This window comes from Aedes aegypti, chromosome 3 (genome assembly GCF_002204515.2).
Source record: "Aedes aegypti strain LVP_AGWG chromosome 3, AaegL5.0 Primary Assembly, whole genome shotgun sequence".
Lineage (NCBI taxonomy): Eukaryota > Metazoa > Arthropoda > Insecta > Diptera > Culicidae > Aedes > Aedes aegypti.
Window position 1 is genome coordinate 14,548,357 of NC_035109.1, and position 18,838 is coordinate 14,567,194.

An 18,838-nucleotide genomic window follows, 5' to 3' on the forward strand; every position below is an offset into this window, starting at 1 on the left:
ACTTTTCAGTGCTAAAATTAAAAACGGTACTTTTCAGTGCTACTAAAACAGTACTTTTCAGTACTATTTTTTTTTTTTCTACTATTGATCCCTTTACGATCCTTGTTTGGACCCGTGCCTTCGATTTTTGTTGGACCCGTTGGCGAAAGCTAGCGGTGGTAATCCTACTTGGACACCGTCTTGGGAAAAAACCTTTCGAAGGTCAGGTCTTCTTTCGTTTATTAATTAAACATGGTATCAACAACTAACAAAAGGAAGGGTGAATCTCTGAATTCACTACTTCCTTCCAAAAAAGTGGGTTTTAAAACTGTCACTACACGTGGCAAGAATGGAAGAAAGGACGTTTCTCCGGAATGCGAACTTTCTTCCAAGGGTGAAATGAATAATTGTATCGAAATGAGCAATCAGTTCGATGCTCTAGACAAATTTTCCGAACACCAAATCGAAGCAGCCTCTAGCCCAGGCTCTTTGATTCAAGTGAGGAAGCAAAGAGTGCCGCCTATCGTGGTCAGTTGTTCCGAATTTGGGGGATTTAGGCAGGAGATCTTGAACTCCATTAGGGGAATCAAGGTTTCCTTCCAAATCGCAAAGAAAGGAGACTGTCGCGTTTTGCCGGAAACTCTTAAAGATCGTGAGCTTCTTCTCAAACATCTTGAAGAGAAGAAGCACAAATTTTTTACTTATGACGACAAAACTGAACGTTTGTTCAAAGTTGTCTTGAAAGGTCTCTCAAGTGACTATAAATCACCTGAAGAGATCAAAAATGGAATAAATGATTTACTTGGATTTTCCCCAGTCCAAGTAATCATTATGAAAAAGAGAACCCAATCTGGCATTGTTCGGAAAGGGCTTTCTCAAGAATTTTATTTAGTTCACTTTAACAAAAAAGAACTAAATAATATTAAAGCTTTAGAAAAAGCAAAACTTTTGTTTGATGTCCGTGTGACATGGGAACATTTCCAGAAACCTGGAGGAAATTACCAGAACCCCACTCAGTGCCGTCGGTGCCAAAAGTGGGGTCATGGTACAAAAAATTGTCGCATGGATGCTAAATGCATGATTTGCGGAGGCTCTTCTCACGCCAAAGACGTCTGTCCAGTGAAGGAAGATACCACAAAATTCATATGTTGTAATTGCGGGGCTAACCATAAGTCCAATTTTTGGAATTGTCCTTCACGCAAAAAGGTCATTGAGGCTCGTGCCAGGCAGATGAAAGATAATATCCGTTACGATAACGGTCGTTTCCGGAATTTGCCTGGTAGAGTATCGAACAATGCTCATTTTTCAGTTAACGATCGCTTGATCATGAATCATACCCATCAGGAAGATCATAATCATGCTCATTCACAAAATAATTTTATTCCGTCGGGTAGCCGTTCGAATCTTTCTATTTCGAATGTATCTACCCACGGTAAATCCTTTGCCGATATCGTAGCAGGAAATTCGAACTCCTCCCCTGTTCGATCCGTGGGTACCCATTCTACTTGTTTCAAATCAAATGGAAAAAACCCTACCGCCACAGGTAACTCCGCTTCTTCGTCTACCGGAAATTCCAATGGGAAATCACATGACATGTCTGCCTCTGATTTTAATTTTCTAACTGAACAATTGAATCTAATGATTGATGCAATGTTCAAAGCCACCACTATGACTGAAGCAGTCCAAGTAGGTGTAAAATTTACAAATCAAATTGTTATTGGATTACGTTTTTCTAATGGATCCAAATAATAATTTAAATATTTTAAATTGGAATGCTCGTTCTCTGAATGGTAAAGAGGACGAGCTGTTTAATTTTCTTACGGTTAATAACGTGCATATAGCAGTTATTACCGAAACGTATTTAAAACCTGGATCTAAACTCAAAAGAGATCCTAACTTTTTTGTTTATCGTAATGATCGACTTGATGGGGCATGTGGGGGAGTTGCAATCATCATTCATAGGCGTATAAAACATCAACTGTTTTCATCATTTGAAACTAAAGTTTTTGAAACTTTAGGTGTTTCTGTTGAAACACAGTTTGGTAAATATACTTTCATAGCTGCCTATTTGCCTTTTCAATGCTCTGGGCAGCAAGTTAATTTGCTCCAAACTGACTTGCGTAAATTGACTCGCAATAAGTCAAAATTTTTTGTCATTGGTGACTTTAATGCCAAACATCGGTCATGGAATAATTCTCAAAGTAATTCCAACGGCAGAATTTTATTTGATGAGTGCTCTTCAGGATATTTCTCAATTCAATACCCTGATAGCCCCACATGTTTTTCCTCTTCTAGAAATCCATCTACGATTGATTTGGTCTTAACCGACTCTAGTCATCTTTGTAGCCAACTGATTACTCATGCTGATTTTGATTCTGATCATGTCCCTGTTACATTTCAAATATCCCATGAAGCGATTCTCAATCCTATCAGCTCCACTTTCAATTATTTACGAGCCGACTGGAATATATATAAAACGTATGTTGACTCCAATCTTGATGTTAACATTTCTTTAGAAACCAAACTTGATATTGACAATGCTCTTGAAACTTTAACAAATTCTATTGTTGAAGCCCGGAGCATTGCAATTCCAAAATGTGAAGTAAAATTTGAATCCGTGATTATAGACGATGATCTTAAACTCTTGATCCGTCTTAAAAACGTGAGGAGAAGGCAATTTCAACGCACTCGCGATCCTGCTATGAAAATTATATGGCAGGATTTGCAGAAAGAAATCAAGAAACGTTTTGCTCAATTAAGAAACAAAAATTTTGAAAATAAAATTTCTCAATTGGACCCTGGCTCTAAGCCCTTTTGGAAATTATCGAAAATCTTGAAAAAACCTCAGAAGCCAATACCGGCATTGAAAGAGGAAAACAAATTATTACTAACTAATTGCGAAAAAGCTCAAAAACTTGCTATGCAGTTTGATAGTGCGCACAATTTTAATGTAGGACTTACTAGTCCAATTGAAAATGAAGTTACTCAGGAGTTCGAAAATATTCTCAATCAAGAGAACGTTTTCGAAAATGTCTGGGAGACTGATTTGGAAGAAGTGAGAACTATTATTAAAAAATTCAAAAACATGAAAGCTCCTGGCGATGATGGAATTTTCTACATCCTCATCAAGAAACTTCCAGAAAGTGGCTTATCATTTTTAGTTGATATATTTAACAAATGTTTTCAATTAGCATATTTTCCTGACAAATGGAAAAATGCTAAGGTTGTTCCAATTTTAAAACCAGACAAAAATCCTGCAGAAGCTTCTAGCTATCGTCCAATCAGTTTGCTTTCCTCCATCAGTAAACTTTTTGAAAAGGTTATTTTGAACAGAATGATGGCCCACATCAACGAAAATTCAATTTTTGCCAATGAACAGTTCGGATTCCGCCATGGACATTCGACCACTCATCAACTTTTACGTGTAACAAATTTGATCCGTTCCAACAAATCTGAAGGCTATTCTACTGGTCTTGCTCTTCTAGACATAGAAAAAGCATTCGACAGTGTTTGGCATGAAGGTTTGATTGTAAAATTAAAAAACTTTAATTTTCCAACATACATTGTTAGAATAATTCAAAGTTATCTGTCAAATCGTACACTTCAGGTTAATTATCAGAACTCCAGATCTGAAAGACTCCCTGTAAGAGCTGGTGTTCCTTAAGGCAGCATTTTGGGACCAATATTATACAATATTTTCACATCTGACTTACCTGAGCTACCTCAGGGATGTCAAAAATTTTTATTTGCGGATGACACAGGCCTCTCCGCCAAAGGACGAAGCCTGCGTGTCATCTGTAGTCGATTGCAAAAAAGTTTGGATATTTTTTCTTCATACTTGCAAAAATGGAAGATTTCTCATAATGCTTCCAAAACTCAACTAATAATATTCCCACATAAACCAAAAGCTCTTTATTTGAAACCTTCAAGTAGACATGTTGTCACGATGAGAGGGGTTCCAATAAATTGGTCAGATGAAGTTAAGTATCTAGGGCTCATGCTAGATAAGAATTTAACTTTCAAAAATCACATTGAGGGCATTCAAGCCAAATGTAATAAATATGTAAAATGTCTCTATCCCCTTATTAATAGAAAATCAAAACTTTGTCTTAAGAACAAGCTTTTGATATTCAAACAAATTTTCAGGCCAGCCATGTTGTATGCTGTACCAATATGGACTAGCTGTTGTAATACCAGGAAGAAAGCTCTGCAGAGAATTCAAAATAAAATTTTGAAAATGATTCTGAGGCTTCCTCCCTGGTATAGTACCAATGAGTTACATAGAATATCCAATGTTGAAACATTGGAACAAATGTCAAATAAAATAATTAATAATTTCAGGCAAAAATCGTTACAATCTTCTATTGCCACGATTAATGCGTTATATGTTTAGGTTAAGTTAGGTTAAGTATATTAAAAACATTTTTTTTTCTCTTATAAGCAGGTGAAATCAACTCACCTGTAAAAAAAAAAAAAAAAAACTGAACTGCTACGGCAAATGAAATGTAATATGTTGTTAACAAAATGTTAATTAAATCTTAAATTTGTTTTACCAAATTAGGATGATAGTGTTGTCAAATAACACAGAACACCTAGATATAAGAAATGAATGTAATGTTTGGAATGATACTAATAAAGAAATTAAAAAAAAAAAAAAAAAAAAAACAACGTATAATATTTTCAGGAGGATTTCTGAAATAGATTTTCAGACACTTTTCTAGCATCACAACTAATATATTAACATATAGCATATATACGTTACGTACATGGAAGTTACATGACCCATTTACCATTTTTGCCAACTCTAAAAGCATTTTATTTGTTTTACAGTCATCCCTCCATGAGTCGATGTTCCATTACTCGATATCGACTCATGGAACCATACTAAAAACATAAAATCATGGTTACTATGATAGGCCCTTTCCAAAGAATAGCTCTCCCATGACTCGATATTTCCATGAGTCGATGGTCCCTTCAATATCGACTCATGGAGGTTTGACTGTAATAATAATTTTTGCAATCATTGTTCACACGACGTGTGATAGTAGTAAAACGACAATGATCATCAGTTGATTTTCCCCTACAGATTTGTTTTTAATCACAATTCGGCACGATAAATCCGGGTGGCGTAGTACCCTCATCCCAAAATCATGACTTATGAATCAGCCAAATGATGGTTTCATTGAATGCTTAACCATTTCTAAAATGGGATCATAAGTTTCGTAAGTGAGAGCTTTGAATTATTAAGGAACCATTACTTGAAATAATTTTCATTGCAAATGCTAGAAGAACTGCTCCGCTTTCGATGTTGGGTACAGGTTAATCGAAATTAGATTGCATGTTATCAAAACATGTCAATTTTTGAACATGCCTGAAATGAAAGGCATACAATATTAACAATTGATAATTAAAATTAAGGGGGTAGGATCCGTCATTGATTTCGTAATTTTCAAAAGCAGTTTTTTCGTTCAAAATCCAGAAAATTTACAGGAAAATGTGTTCACTGTATTCTGTTCCCCTACCGAAACACAGTGAACACATTTTCATCGAATAATTTTTAGTTTTGAACAGAAAAACTGCTTTTCAAATTTCGATGATGGCGATGATTACGATGACGGAGCGTTGATCGTTAAGGCCGCACGGGACGTCATCATAATCACCCTATCCATTTCAAGAAGTAAATCCCAAGAACCACTCCATATATCGATGCGAAAATGTATCACTATAATTCTATATATGTAGTGCACAACCCGATAAATTTTCAGCTTCATCGGTTCATTAAAAATCAAGATTTGCTTCCACAAAGTTTTGATGATAATTGTTAGAGTGAGACGAAAGATAGGGAAAATAGGTCTCCCGTGTCCCATTAAGCAATTATCATAGCGTTTATTATCGATTTTCATTGATTGACTTATGAAATTTAGTAACGAATCTCTTCACAAAAACATAAGTAAAAGTTAAAAAATTCAACAATAATCGTTGTAGCGCCAAATCATAGTTATTCCTTAAGAAATTATTATGTATTTTTGCCTCAGTGTATGTGACTGAAGTCAATTTCGGGGCTACCCCGTTTGGCATAATGGTCATTTGACATAATTGACGTTTGGCAAGAAATTAAAAATTTAAATAGTGCTACTTAAAAGAAGATCTGGTGATCAAAAGAAGGGAAAATCGTCGATGAATATGTTAGTAGTTATAATGCCAACGTAGGAAAGAAGGCAAAATTTTCAATGAAAATGTTAGTAGTCACAATGCAAACCACTAGTTTAACAACGTACCGTAAAACGGGGTGAATAGAAAAAGTGGAGCGAATAGAAACAAAGCGACCTTCAGTTAAAAATGCGACTATTATGTAGGCTTACCAGAACAATTTTTCAGAAAGGAGGACATTTTGCATTATTGGTTTTGAAAAAGGAGGACATTTCAAAGTTTTTCGACGACAGAAAAAATAATGAATTTTTGATAGAAAGAAAAAAATATTCTGAAATACTGATAATTTATTCATTACTAAACCTTAACAAAAAGTGAACAAATATTCACCTTGGACGTAATGGTACTTTAGTGAAGATAATAATAATACCTGACAAACTTTTATACCTACTTTCTTTGGCAAAATTGAAGTTGAGCGTAATTTTAGGCTCTTGAGATGATTTTCGTATTTAAGGTGAAGAAGAATCGAAGCCAAACCTCAAATTTTCAAGAGCACGGATCTGGAGAACCGAAAACCCGTTTGAGCTGAAAACTTAATCGATTGGTCACCACCAGCGAGTGACCAATCGATTAAGTTTTCAGCTTAAACATATGTTTGGTTCTCCAGATCCGTGCACTTGAAAATTTGAGGTTTGGCTTCGATTCATCTTCACCTTAACATTAACCCCTCTACCGGCAGCTTCATTTTTAACCGCAAATTCAATATTCAAATCGTTATAACTTTTTTGTTTTTCAATATTTTTGCACCATTTTTTCACAAGTTCTCAAAAAACTCTTCTAGTTTAGAAAGCCGTGTTGATATTAATTATTGGTCATCTGGTTTTAAAGATATTCCGATGTTCCTTGGGGGACCGACATTTTCCATATAAAATGTCTTTGGCGGCCATTTTGTTTTTGATCAATTTATCAAAAAAATAAAATGTGGGCTATATAATGCCAGGTAATAAGGAGCTTCTCTGAAAAAATCATACAAATCGGTTCAGTAATCTTGGAGATATCTGAAAATTACGATAAGATGTTTTTTGAAGTTTTTAAGATCTTTATTTGGCCAGCGTGATTCCAGATACCTAAATGGCCATTACTTAGAAACAACTGCACCAAATTGCTTCATTTTTTCACAACATACTCTCATTAATGTATTATTCCGAAGAGTGAATATCTGAATACGATTAGAATTCTGTGGCCTGAGAAATTTACGGGGGGTTGTAGTTATGGGTCGGTCCCCCAAGGAATTTTTGAATATCTTCAAAATCAGATGACCAATGACCAATATCGACACAGATCCTAAAACTAGAAGAGTTTTTTGAGAGCTTGTGAAAAAATAATGCAAAAATAATGAAAAACAAAAAAGTTAGAACGATTTGAATTTGAATTTTGCGGTAAAAAATGAAGCTGCCGGTAGAGGGGTTAAGGAAAAAAGGTTTTGCTACAATAGGTGCCATCAATTTTGATTTGCGTGTTTATTTTTTCTCAATTGGATAAGGTCATTTTTAGACTTTTTTGTTCTGATAAAAGTAAATTTGGATAAGGAACTTTTATTTTAACAAATAAATAGAGTCGTATTTTTCAGGAAAGAACAATGCTGAAAAGAAGTGTTGAATGCTTAAACATTTTTTAATATCGATTGTTTCGAGATAAAATGAAGGGTGTTAGTTTTATTGATGATTTTTGTTTTGATCCGGAGAAAAATTTACGAACAAAATGTATTCCAAATACTGAAAAAAAATGTTTTCGAAAAATTCGAAGCATTTCAACCCTCTTATGAACTCCAGACATCATTTAAAATGTCGCTGTTGACTGAACATGTTTAACAAAATGACTAAACCGAGGAAACGAAGGATACTTTCTCAGGGCTTATTAGAAACGAAACTTGTAGAAAAAAATGGTGAAAATCTGCAAAACTCAACATTGAGATTGAAGTTTAATCTCCTTTATCCTCATTCAAAACATTGTAACTGATATGTGGAACTCAATTCAAATTTTCGATTACTTTGAAAAAGGAGGACATTTTCAGTCCAAAGGAGGACGGGAGGACATATGATGAAAAAGGAGGACATGTCCTCCCAAGGGATACCATCTGGTAAGCCTACTATTATGTTATGATAAACTTTAAAAAAATACTGAAATATTTTTTTTTTCATTAGTTCAATAACAACACAGTATCGCTAGACTATTTTCAAATTAAAAACTTTGCTACATTTCTCATTAAAAAATTAGGAAGAAAATATTGAAATCTCAATCATTTTTGATAGCTTGAAACATCCGCCATTTTGGCTGATTTCAAAAATGATCGAAAATTAAACTCAGTTTTAAAAATTTCAATTTTTTTCTTCACTAAGTAAATACATGTTGATATTTGTTCAAGATGCACTTAAAATGTGTTTATTTTTCCATTAAAATGTAAAAAGTATTGATATTTACTGAACAGTGTTTTTATGCGCCCCATTGCGGGGTGAATAGAAACATACTACATTTTCATAAATCTTTGTACGATATAATTTTTATTTTTTAACAGCAATTGGGGTCTTAACACAGGAAGACGCGACTCACATTTAAGGTGAAGATGAATCGAAGCCAAAGCTCAAATTTTTAAGAGCACGAATCTGGAGAACCAGACATCCGGTTGAGCTGGAAACTTAATTGATTGATCACTAGCTGGTGGTGACCAATCGATTAAGTTTTCAGCTCAAACGGATGATTGGTTCTCCAGATTATTACTATTGAAAATTTAAGTTTTGGCCTCGGTTCATATTAACCTTAAGGCTAATAAAATTGGTTGTTATCCACACGGTTTAAGTTGTACACATTCAAACATGTCGGAAAGTGTTTTTATTCGCCTCATTTTACGGTAATGAGAAAGAACAGCCTATGACCAAAAGAAGGGAAAATCACATATGAGAATGTAAGCAATGGTACCGTGCAACCCCGCTAATTTGAACGGTACCTCATGCAAACCATCGGGGTTCATTTTTAATTTGAACATCTAGTGACCCTAGAAACGTGTTTCTGGTTACCTCTTTCACTGTTTTGTGATCATTCCATCCCGGTATGATTCTGCAGCCATAGGTAATCCTTGCGCTGATGGTGGCTAAATAATCATCATCATCATCATCACCTCTTTCACTGTTTTGTTTCGATTCTGCGTTCCGTTCCACAGTGTTCCATCTCACTTCACTCCGTTCCATGAGCTAAATGACGTTTGACCCATTTTTAATCTGAACGATGTGCAAATTAGCGGGGTACAGATTAAAAAGTGTTCAGATTAAATGTGGTCAAACCAACGGAGGTACCTGGTAATGGCAAAAACATAGCAACTCAGTTTTCAATGATTATGCCAAACGACCGTTATGCCAAATTATTGTATGCCAAACGGCTTTATGCCAAATGGCGTCCCCCGTCGATTTCTGAATCACACAACTTAACATGGATTTTAGGATAGATGCCATTTGAACATTCTAGCTGTTTTCTGGTACCGTAAATTCGGGTGTAATTGATCAGTAGGGTGAAATTGATCACCGTGTCACGCGATTTTATTTCTTACTAATAGTGCACCAAATTCATTGCAACCTATAGTAAATGAACGGCGTTTGTCATAAATTATGTATATTTGTGTATAGTGAAGTTTTTTGTACCACAAAATGTTCATTTTTATGAAAATAATGTAAAATTCAAGAATCAAGTTTGGTGTAAAATTGATAGCCATCCATAAACTTCTAGTTCTAAACAAGGAGTTGGACATGGTGTAAACCTGAAAGTTTGTGAGGATGCTAAACATATATCTCCAAAACAGATTTTACTATCAAAACTCTTACCAATTTTCTCGTTTTGTTGAAAAATTTGATTTTCTGCTACAAAGTAGAGAAATCCTTTGGAAATTGCCTACTGTTAGGCGTTGTTTGCAGTATTCTTGAAATTTAATTATTGATTATTTCCATAAATATTGTTTCGTTTAGAATTTGGGAAGTATATTTGAATTCAGGAGGCCCAAATTAAGTATGAAATGTTAATTTCATAACTAACAATAATCACATTGACAAGTGATCAATTTCACCCCGAAATGGGATTCCACGATTTTTAACTTTAGAGCTGATTTTTGGCACTAATATCGCATTTGTTAGAAAATTACGTTGCATGAGCCAATGAGGTTCATCGTCGTACTTGTTTTCCTGCATTTAGTTGTATGGTATTGATTAAATTTTAGAAAGCATGCCATGAAAACAGTAGAAAATGGTCAATTTCACCCGAAATTACGGTACCTATTAGGATAGATTTTCCTAATTCGAAATATTTTTGACATTCCACGGTTTTCAAGCAGGAAAAAGCAGGACAAAATTGGAAATATGAAAAAAAAATCAGGACTCCTTCGGCTTAAACATCCAGCATCTAAAATACCTCTAATGGGTTGTTCATAAACCACGAGATCATTTATGTATGGAGTAGGGGTCGTTTTTAGCGTTGATTTATGGTAAGAAACAACGGTCCATATAATTTTTTTAATTTGTGTGTGAACAAAGACCGGAAAGGGGATATTTGGAAATAAAAAAATGACCACGTGATTTATGGACAGCCCTTGATAACTGAATCGCCAGTATCTCTGCAAATACATACATCTTTGCAACACAATTCAACCAAATCCTTATTTTGAAGTACTGCATTTTTATGATGGTCTGTCTGTGATGTTTTTTTTTCATCTGTTGCGGTCAACTATCGAATGGGTAATAAAATTAAGAGATACAACCGACCTTCCTCACCTTCGACTGGGCGGTAGTGTACTGTCACCATTTTCACCCGTCGAGGGGTGGTCCTGATCTACCATCACTACCCTACCATCCCGATTCACGGCCGAAGAATGTCGAGCAACAAACCGAGTGCCGATGAATTTGCGGATTCTCTTCATCACTTATGAATGAGGGACGAAAATAAAATAATGTCGCTACGGGAAAACAAACACACAACAAGAATGGAACAAAAACTTACTTTGATCGATCAGCGGATGTCGCAGCCTGCTGATTTTGATGACGGTGATGGTGATGATGATGATGATGAGGCTGCTTGGATGAGAATCGAAAATTTCGCGAAGGACTTCCACGGTAACTGGATCCAGCAGGTGAAGAGGATGACGCATTTGTTGCCATGGATGAGCTGCTAGCACTTTCCATGGAATCGGTTTCGGCTGCAGCTGCTCCGGAAGTGTCACGTTGCTGTTTCCTGGATTGCTGCCAGCGGGCCTTCCGCTCGGCAATTTTCTCTCGCATCCACGGAATCATCGTTCACTATGTGCAGGACACACTGCTGTGATGGCACACTAGCTTCTACTCTACTTCGATGGCCACGGAAACTACACATACGACATGCCTTAATTAGGTCACATGTAAATTTTTCACACTGTATCCTGCCGCAAACACATATTTCGGGCCTTGTTTCCTAACATTTCCGATGAAATTTTCCCTGCGCTGTTAGTCCTTACTATATTTTGCACGCACTACGCGTTGGAGTTGCCTTTTTCTATATGTAGGTACATAGATATACATTAGTGAAGATATCACTCGACTACATCCTGTACCTTTACTGCAATGACTTTAGAACGATTGGAACATTAGGCTTGTGCTTGTCGCACACAGTAAACTAAACTAAAGGGGAAATGTTTGGCAAGCATAAACCAACAGCATATCGCTTCTAAACAAAAATGATATTGACTGTCATTTCTATGCTGACACCACCCACTCGACTCGCGAGGGGAACAGCTTCTTCGGAAGTCGGAAAATCCAGTTGTAAATTTCCCTCCCATTGCGTTGTTGCATACAAGTTTATGGATATCTGCATGTATTCAATTTTACAGTAGGCACTCGATTTTTGTGTACAGTCACTCTGGGGGGGTTTATTGGTACCATTGCACAATGGTCGGGCTCCATATAAAGGGGCGGCCAAAACTACCAAAAACTTTTTTGAGATTTTTATGTTTTTTATCATTTTAAAATATACCTCATGTATTATATTATTATGATCCTTAATTGAAATTTTTTTTTTTTTTTGTATGGTATTCAGTTGGAGCTGCCTGACAGCTTAACTTGTCAAGGCTGAACCCTCGGTCTGGCTTTTGCCAAGTTTCCCCTCTATCAGGACCAATACTCAGACGGACTAGGCAATGGCGCCCACATGAACACTGCTTTTTTATTAGTATTGTGACGTGGTAGTTTTTGAAAAGTACCCATATTCCCTTGCTTCTGAGAAAAGGAAGCATTGTGAAAATCAGCAGCTCCATCATAATTTGTTTGAAATAGTAGTGTTGTAGTGTCATTACTAATACTGTCTAGTCGAAATGGTTTTGAATAATTTGTCATTCAAGTTCTATCATTCAAGTGCTATTTTGATTACTCCTGTCTTCTACGTAAGATTAGAGTCTTAAATGTCAATTGTCGTCAAGTCTTAACAAAATTAGGCTGTTTAGTAAGAGTTCTAGTTAATTTCATTTTTAGTTGTTAAAACTATTAATTGGTCGTTACGTTCATATATCCTTAAAGAAAAAAGTCGCTTTCCTTATCTGTTCAACAATTTTTCGAAACTAGCAAGTGTACCCTAAAGATCGATCTCAGCGTCTTACTTTCCATAGTCATTTTTATAGTGAATATTGAAGAGTAAAGTTACCTTAGGCTTCTATTACAGTCTCCTACGAGATTCACTTTTCGGTGGCAAATGCAATGCTTCACAACGCCTACTTTCTACTTGTAAATTTTGCGAAAATGAAGCTGGAATTAGATTATTTATACCGCTGTTACAAAAGAGGTATTTCTTATTATGGCAATGTAAAAACCATATCAAAATAAGATTGTCGCCACTTATTTCTACTCAGTGAATCTACTAGTCATTTTCCTAAGAGCTCCTTAGTATTCCCTATGTCGTATATGATAACGATGTGTCTAGCTAGCTAATAGTAAGAGTGGCTACGGATCATTCTGGTTAGCAAAAGGCAAACTGAACGTCACCAATAGTATTAATGTCCACTTCGAATAGATTAATTATTTGAAATGGGCATCAATTCTATCAATGACGCAGAATGTCCGTTGGATCACATCCGAGATATTATTGCGTCTATGCCATATGAATTATGACGCGGCTTTAAGCAAAAAATGCCAAAATGTGATACCACCACTACAGGTTACGCCTTTGGTTTCCATCATATGGGCTAATGGATTATGCCCTCCCATCGCGGCAAGGTCGCATAACCAAGGGGAGGGATTATTATGATCCTTAATTGAAATTGAACTAAAATTTAAACTTCTATGACTTTTATGACGGCAAACTGGCTGAAGTCAAAACATTGAAAAATGTTACAATAAAATAAAGTACAAAATTGATAATTTAGGAATGCAATATTTCCCCAATGTTACGCACTATCCGAAAGCTTATGGTTCAACACTTTTATCGAGCATAAGGATGGAAAAAAATATTTGGTTGAAGTTTTAAAACATATTACACTTTGTAATTTTGATGTTTTTTAACAGGAAAAACAACTCTTGTCGCGTCATGTCGCCGCCATTTCGAATATTGCACATCGAAATGCATCCTTAGATCTTACAAAAAACGTTTACATTTTTTGCAGAAATTTGCTGATTTGCAAGTTAGAGCTATTTGAATAATTCAATATTTTCATATATTTTTAAGATATTTTTCATACAAAGTTTATTTAAAATATATTTTATCACTGTTCTTACACATTTTGATCAAATTCGGTCAAATACAAACAAAAAATGTGCTTTCAGCCCAGTTTGATAACATTTTTATTGAAAAAAAAAAAACTTAAAAAAAAGTTACGTAATATTTGAATAGCCCTTTCTGAAACAATAAAAACGCCAAATAACATATTAGGTTTACATATTTCATCGATTAAGGCAATAAAACTAGTTTTGGCCAAACTTCATGTTTTTCCGACCATTGTGCATTGCACAGAGCACTAATTCTTACACTCAAAAAAATCCACACGTCAAGGCTACGTGAAAAATCACGTAGATCGTTTGAAAATGAACTTTTCTCTAATTTACCGGACAACGGTAACAATCACCCAGACGTAGATATACATTGAATGTTCTTCCAATAACATTTACTGTTGGTGTCCATCACTCTTACGTGAAAAAAAAACGTAGGCGTAAATTTTTTTTTTTTTTTTTGTCGGTAGCGATAGTAGTAGTACTGGCACTCTTAATCTGCCCTAAGCTCCTTCCCAGCATTTGCTTTTATAAGCCTCTATTGCGTTCATCACACAGACGTTCCTAAGCAATGTTGCTCAAATGGTCACTGTGTACGCTAGCAGCAATCAGCCCTTGCCGTAGTTTTGCAGTCTAGTAGTTCAAAATACTATCAAACTATGATAAGGCCTGAAATGCTACTAGAGTGGTTAAAGTGAAGAACGAAATAGTTTTATTAAAAGGTCCTCATTGCCCATTTCATTTCATCACTCACTATCGTCACTTTTATTTTCGACACTATCACGTATATCACCGATTATCACTCATCAACTTTCGTAATACACTTCAGATATACTTTATATTATATCACTTTTCACATCACACCATTTTCATATAAATCTGTTAACATTACCATTTGTTAGCATTACTAAGTAATTTAAAAATATTAAATTTAAATGTAGCATAATTTTTGTTGCTGTAGAGTCATTACTATTCAAACTACGATTTAGCACTATGATCAAGAAAGTTACATTAAAAAAAATCAATTCGATCCATTCTTCTGCACTCGCTGTCATTATGTATTAATACTTTTATCATGCACGTTTGAAGAACTAGGCAATTAAGTTTACATTCAGAAAAATGATTGCACAATGTATTATGGCCATTATTAAATTAGTAGATTTCACATCATCATTATTATATTTTTAACAAAACTATCAGAATCACTTCACCTTAATTTTCAAATTTTCATCACTATAGATTTAATTATAAAATCACTATTAGCACCTTCACAATCACTAAATTTAATAACGACGAGTGTAACGCACAGTTCCACCAAACACCCATTCTTATGTTGCATTATAAAACGATTGATCACACGTTGGCTTCGAAACTTAACCACCATTGCTGATTAGTACAAAGGATGCTACAGCTCGTGTAAACGAATTGAAACATCAAACAACCAGCACTGGTTTATAAGTAACTAATGAGCCCTGGCGGTCCCTCCGTTCGAAGAGGACCTGATAATATGCCGAAACATATTAACAGATCCTCCGCCTGAATGCAGCCGTTTCATGATAAATCATGAACCGTTGGAGGTGTGCCAAAGTATTGGGAAGGTGATATGTTTCACAGACGGGTATTATTATGGTGCACCTTCTACTTTGGCACCGTCAAACCCTGTGATCGTGGCCAGGGAAAAAAAACGTAGGCGTAAATGAACTCAAATGTTGACAGTTCAGTTTCTGTTTTGAACTGTCACCAGTGCAAAACGAGTAACATCGTTGAAGGAAACGCCAAGTCTCGACATTACAAAAAATGTTCACAAGATTTTGGTGAGTAAATATTGTTTAAGATAAAGTTTTACCTTTTTTGATTTGTGTTTTCTTTCGTATAGGGCTGAGCAACGTACTTTCACCGCCAATCGCAGCTGGCTTATCTCCATTTATCAGCGATGTAAGATTCCTCGAACTGACTCCGGTAATGCACATCTGATTGCAGAAATATTGCCGGTGTCCGGTGACTAATACGCATGACTAAGCAAGTTCTTGAAACTAGACCAAATTTGCCGTCGATTGCTTCCGGTCGCATCCAATTTCATCTATTTTTCATTAAGTTATAAGCATTTGAATTTCGGCAACATTTTGCCTACGTTAATCATTACCCCTGTATTTAGTGTAATCTTTCATTCAGATATATTTCGAAATAATAATAATAAAACTTTTTGGTACAATGAAAGGAATCTAATTAAAACATTTCTTTTATTCATAGCTTCCGTAAAATTGATAGTATAATTGCTTAGAATCCAATAAAACGCTCCGTAAAAGGTACTCACAAAACACTTAGCGGCTACGTGGAATTCCCGTGAATCGAGAAAAGTTCATCAGCTCGAGTGTTCATTCTATGCTACCTATGATTCACGTAAGTGCTACGTGGAAAGTGCGATGGAAAAAAACTACGTATGTTTTCACGTAGCCTTGACGTTTGGATTATTTTGAGTGTATGGTGATGAACTAGCCGTATGCGCTAAAAATCACCTTAGTAAAGAAAAAAAAAGAGCACTAATTGTAACGTTCAATTTCCGGGGCGTTCGACGTCTCACTTTCACATTCCCGGACACACGAAAGTCACTCTTTTCTTCCAATCATTTGCCACTCAAAAATCCATCATCTGATTGAATTCCTCACAGGCAAAATAAAAAATCAACTGAAAATTCGCGCAATATGCACTGCAATTCACACAATCTCGCATCTCACATTCACATGCACTATGGCCAATTTGTTATGCTCTTATCGTCACATCACACAATCAACACTTTGCTTCCATATTTTTGCCAGGTGGCATAGCACCATCAGCCATTTGAAACGTTTGTCAGCTGAATCGAAATTTCCACGACCCTAGATGAAACGTGACAGCGAATTTGAAAAGCAGCCACACGCGCGCAAAGCCTGCTACGATCGTTCTCTTTTCCAACATGCTTGCAATCTTCATACAAATTTCTTCGTTTCTCTTATATCGAAAAATTCAATACTTTTCGGAACCATCAAAAAATAACTTTTGAGCATCGAAAATATGATGAACTTTATTGATAATAATTGTTATACACTTAAAGTTTGACTTATGTGGTGAAGTAAGCGATTAAATTGCCATACAAGCTAGCAAATTTGCATGCAAGTTGGCTGAAATGGTGTCTAACAGTCAATATCTCAAAAACTAGACGTGCTATGATATTTCTGGATACAGTGATGGATTCAGCAACCCTTAATTTAGTAAATAGCGGTTTTTTGGTGCTTTAGACAAAAACGTGTTCCGCAGTGTAATGGAAAAAAATATTTGGTTGGCGTGATAGTCATTATCATTACGTACAACCGGTACCAAGTATTTTTTCGAAAATAGTTCCCAATTTTGAGAAATAATTCGTTAGATGCATTTTGCCATAAGGTACCGCGGGGTAAGTGGGTAAATGGGGTAAGTGAAAACAATTGATATATTTTACTGAATATGTGAATTGACGTTTTAAACTCATGCGTAAATCTTTGAGGCCATTGAGAACATTACGATAGGTAACAGATTTCTGAGATTTTTCAGCCATTTTTGCATAATAGAGCAAAAAATTGTTAACCTGTCAACTGTTACTCCGAAACAAGTTGGCGGCGTACAATCTTATTTTAATATTTTCAGTGGAAAAAAGTTGCGGAAAATAATTTCCTGTACCACTTCTTAGTTGTCCTCTGTGACAGTTTCAAACTGCAATAAAAAAAGTTTTAGAATTAATTCGACGTAGACCTAAAAACAACTAAATTTAAACACCGTCAATTTACTTATCAGGTGGGGCAAGTGAAAAGTTTATCATTAGAGATTGAATTTGAGTTTTCTCTTTAAGTAGCCATTAGTAAACATGGTTCGCAATTATCATTGAAAAACATAACGTGCTGATAATTCAAGAAACACTATACTCAAGCGTTAAAAGCTATTAGAAATCATGAAACTTCTCTAAAATATGTTGCTAAACATTACAATATTAATATGTCTACTTCGGACAGCCAATTAAAAGGAAGACGTTGACTGAAAAGTTGCAATATTAGAGAACACACGGAAATCTCGTGAAATGTCTATGTAAGCTAGTTCAAAACATAAAAATGGGGTATAGGTCTATCCACATAAAAAAAGATTCTAGCTACGTTATTGAAGGATTCCGTTTGATTTCTCCCGAAGAGTTATCCGACGTCATATACGACTTTCTCAAAAACAAATAACGAGCGGTGGAAATTCTACCGAGCAGAAATGCATTTGCTGTCCTATAATGTAAGAACTAACATTGGAAATGTTGCAGTTATAATCTTGTCGAATCATTTCAACTAACATAACTGAACAGAAGAAAATTCAAGTGAAAAGAATAACATTTTCTTTGTTTACATTTTACTTATGTTATTGTTCATTGGGAAGCCTTAACAAATGTTAAAGCTAATAGAAATCGTGAATATAACTGTTTGTTTTTGAAAATATTGTTGTGGGGAAGTGAAAAGTAAGGAGACATTTTTCAAAAACTTTTTCTGTATTTTTTTCTTCAATTTTTCACAAAAATCAATTTCAGCATGCTGCTTATATTTGGTGGGAGTCAAGCTAAAAAATATACACGACCTCATTTGTTTCAATTTAAAGTCTCTAGAATTTGAAGAATTTCAACTATGCGAATTCCATTACCCACTTGCCCCACGGTACCTTACACATATTTTTCGCGTTACTTTTTTTTAGCGATTTTTCGTGCATAGAAACTAGCGCAAGTGCGTTACTATGTGGTGAGTAGCGAATCGGGCCGAGCATGCAACTCATTGAACATCTACTTAAGAAAGATGCAGAGGGTCTACTGATTAAAAAAGTGACCAAATAGTGACTGAAAGGTGACTTCAAAACTATAAGCATTTGTCAAAAATGAATGCCTAACGAAAATACGTTCTGAATGTACA

The 18,838-nt window shown here is 35.4% G+C and overlaps 1 protein-coding gene across 2 annotated transcripts in view; it reads right to left on the bottom strand.

The window, feature by feature from the left end:
* LOC5570141 (ubiquitin-associated domain-containing protein 1) overlaps positions 1 to 11,895 on the bottom strand; it is a 41,102-nt gene extending 29,207 nt beyond the window's left edge. The window contains exon 1 of one of the 2 annotated variants that reach the window (XM_001653074.2): positions 11,167 to 11,895. In XM_001653074.2, the coding sequence (XP_001653124.2) occupies positions 11,167 to 11,456 (290 nt within the window). In that variant the 5' untranslated portion in view covers positions 11,457 to 11,895. Of the gene's footprint in view, positions 1 to 10,940; positions 11,137 to 11,166 lie in introns of those variants that run through there. The other variant, XM_021850628.1, reaches the window with a different exon arrangement.
* Between the last annotated feature and the right edge of the window lie 6,943 nt (positions 11,896 to 18,838).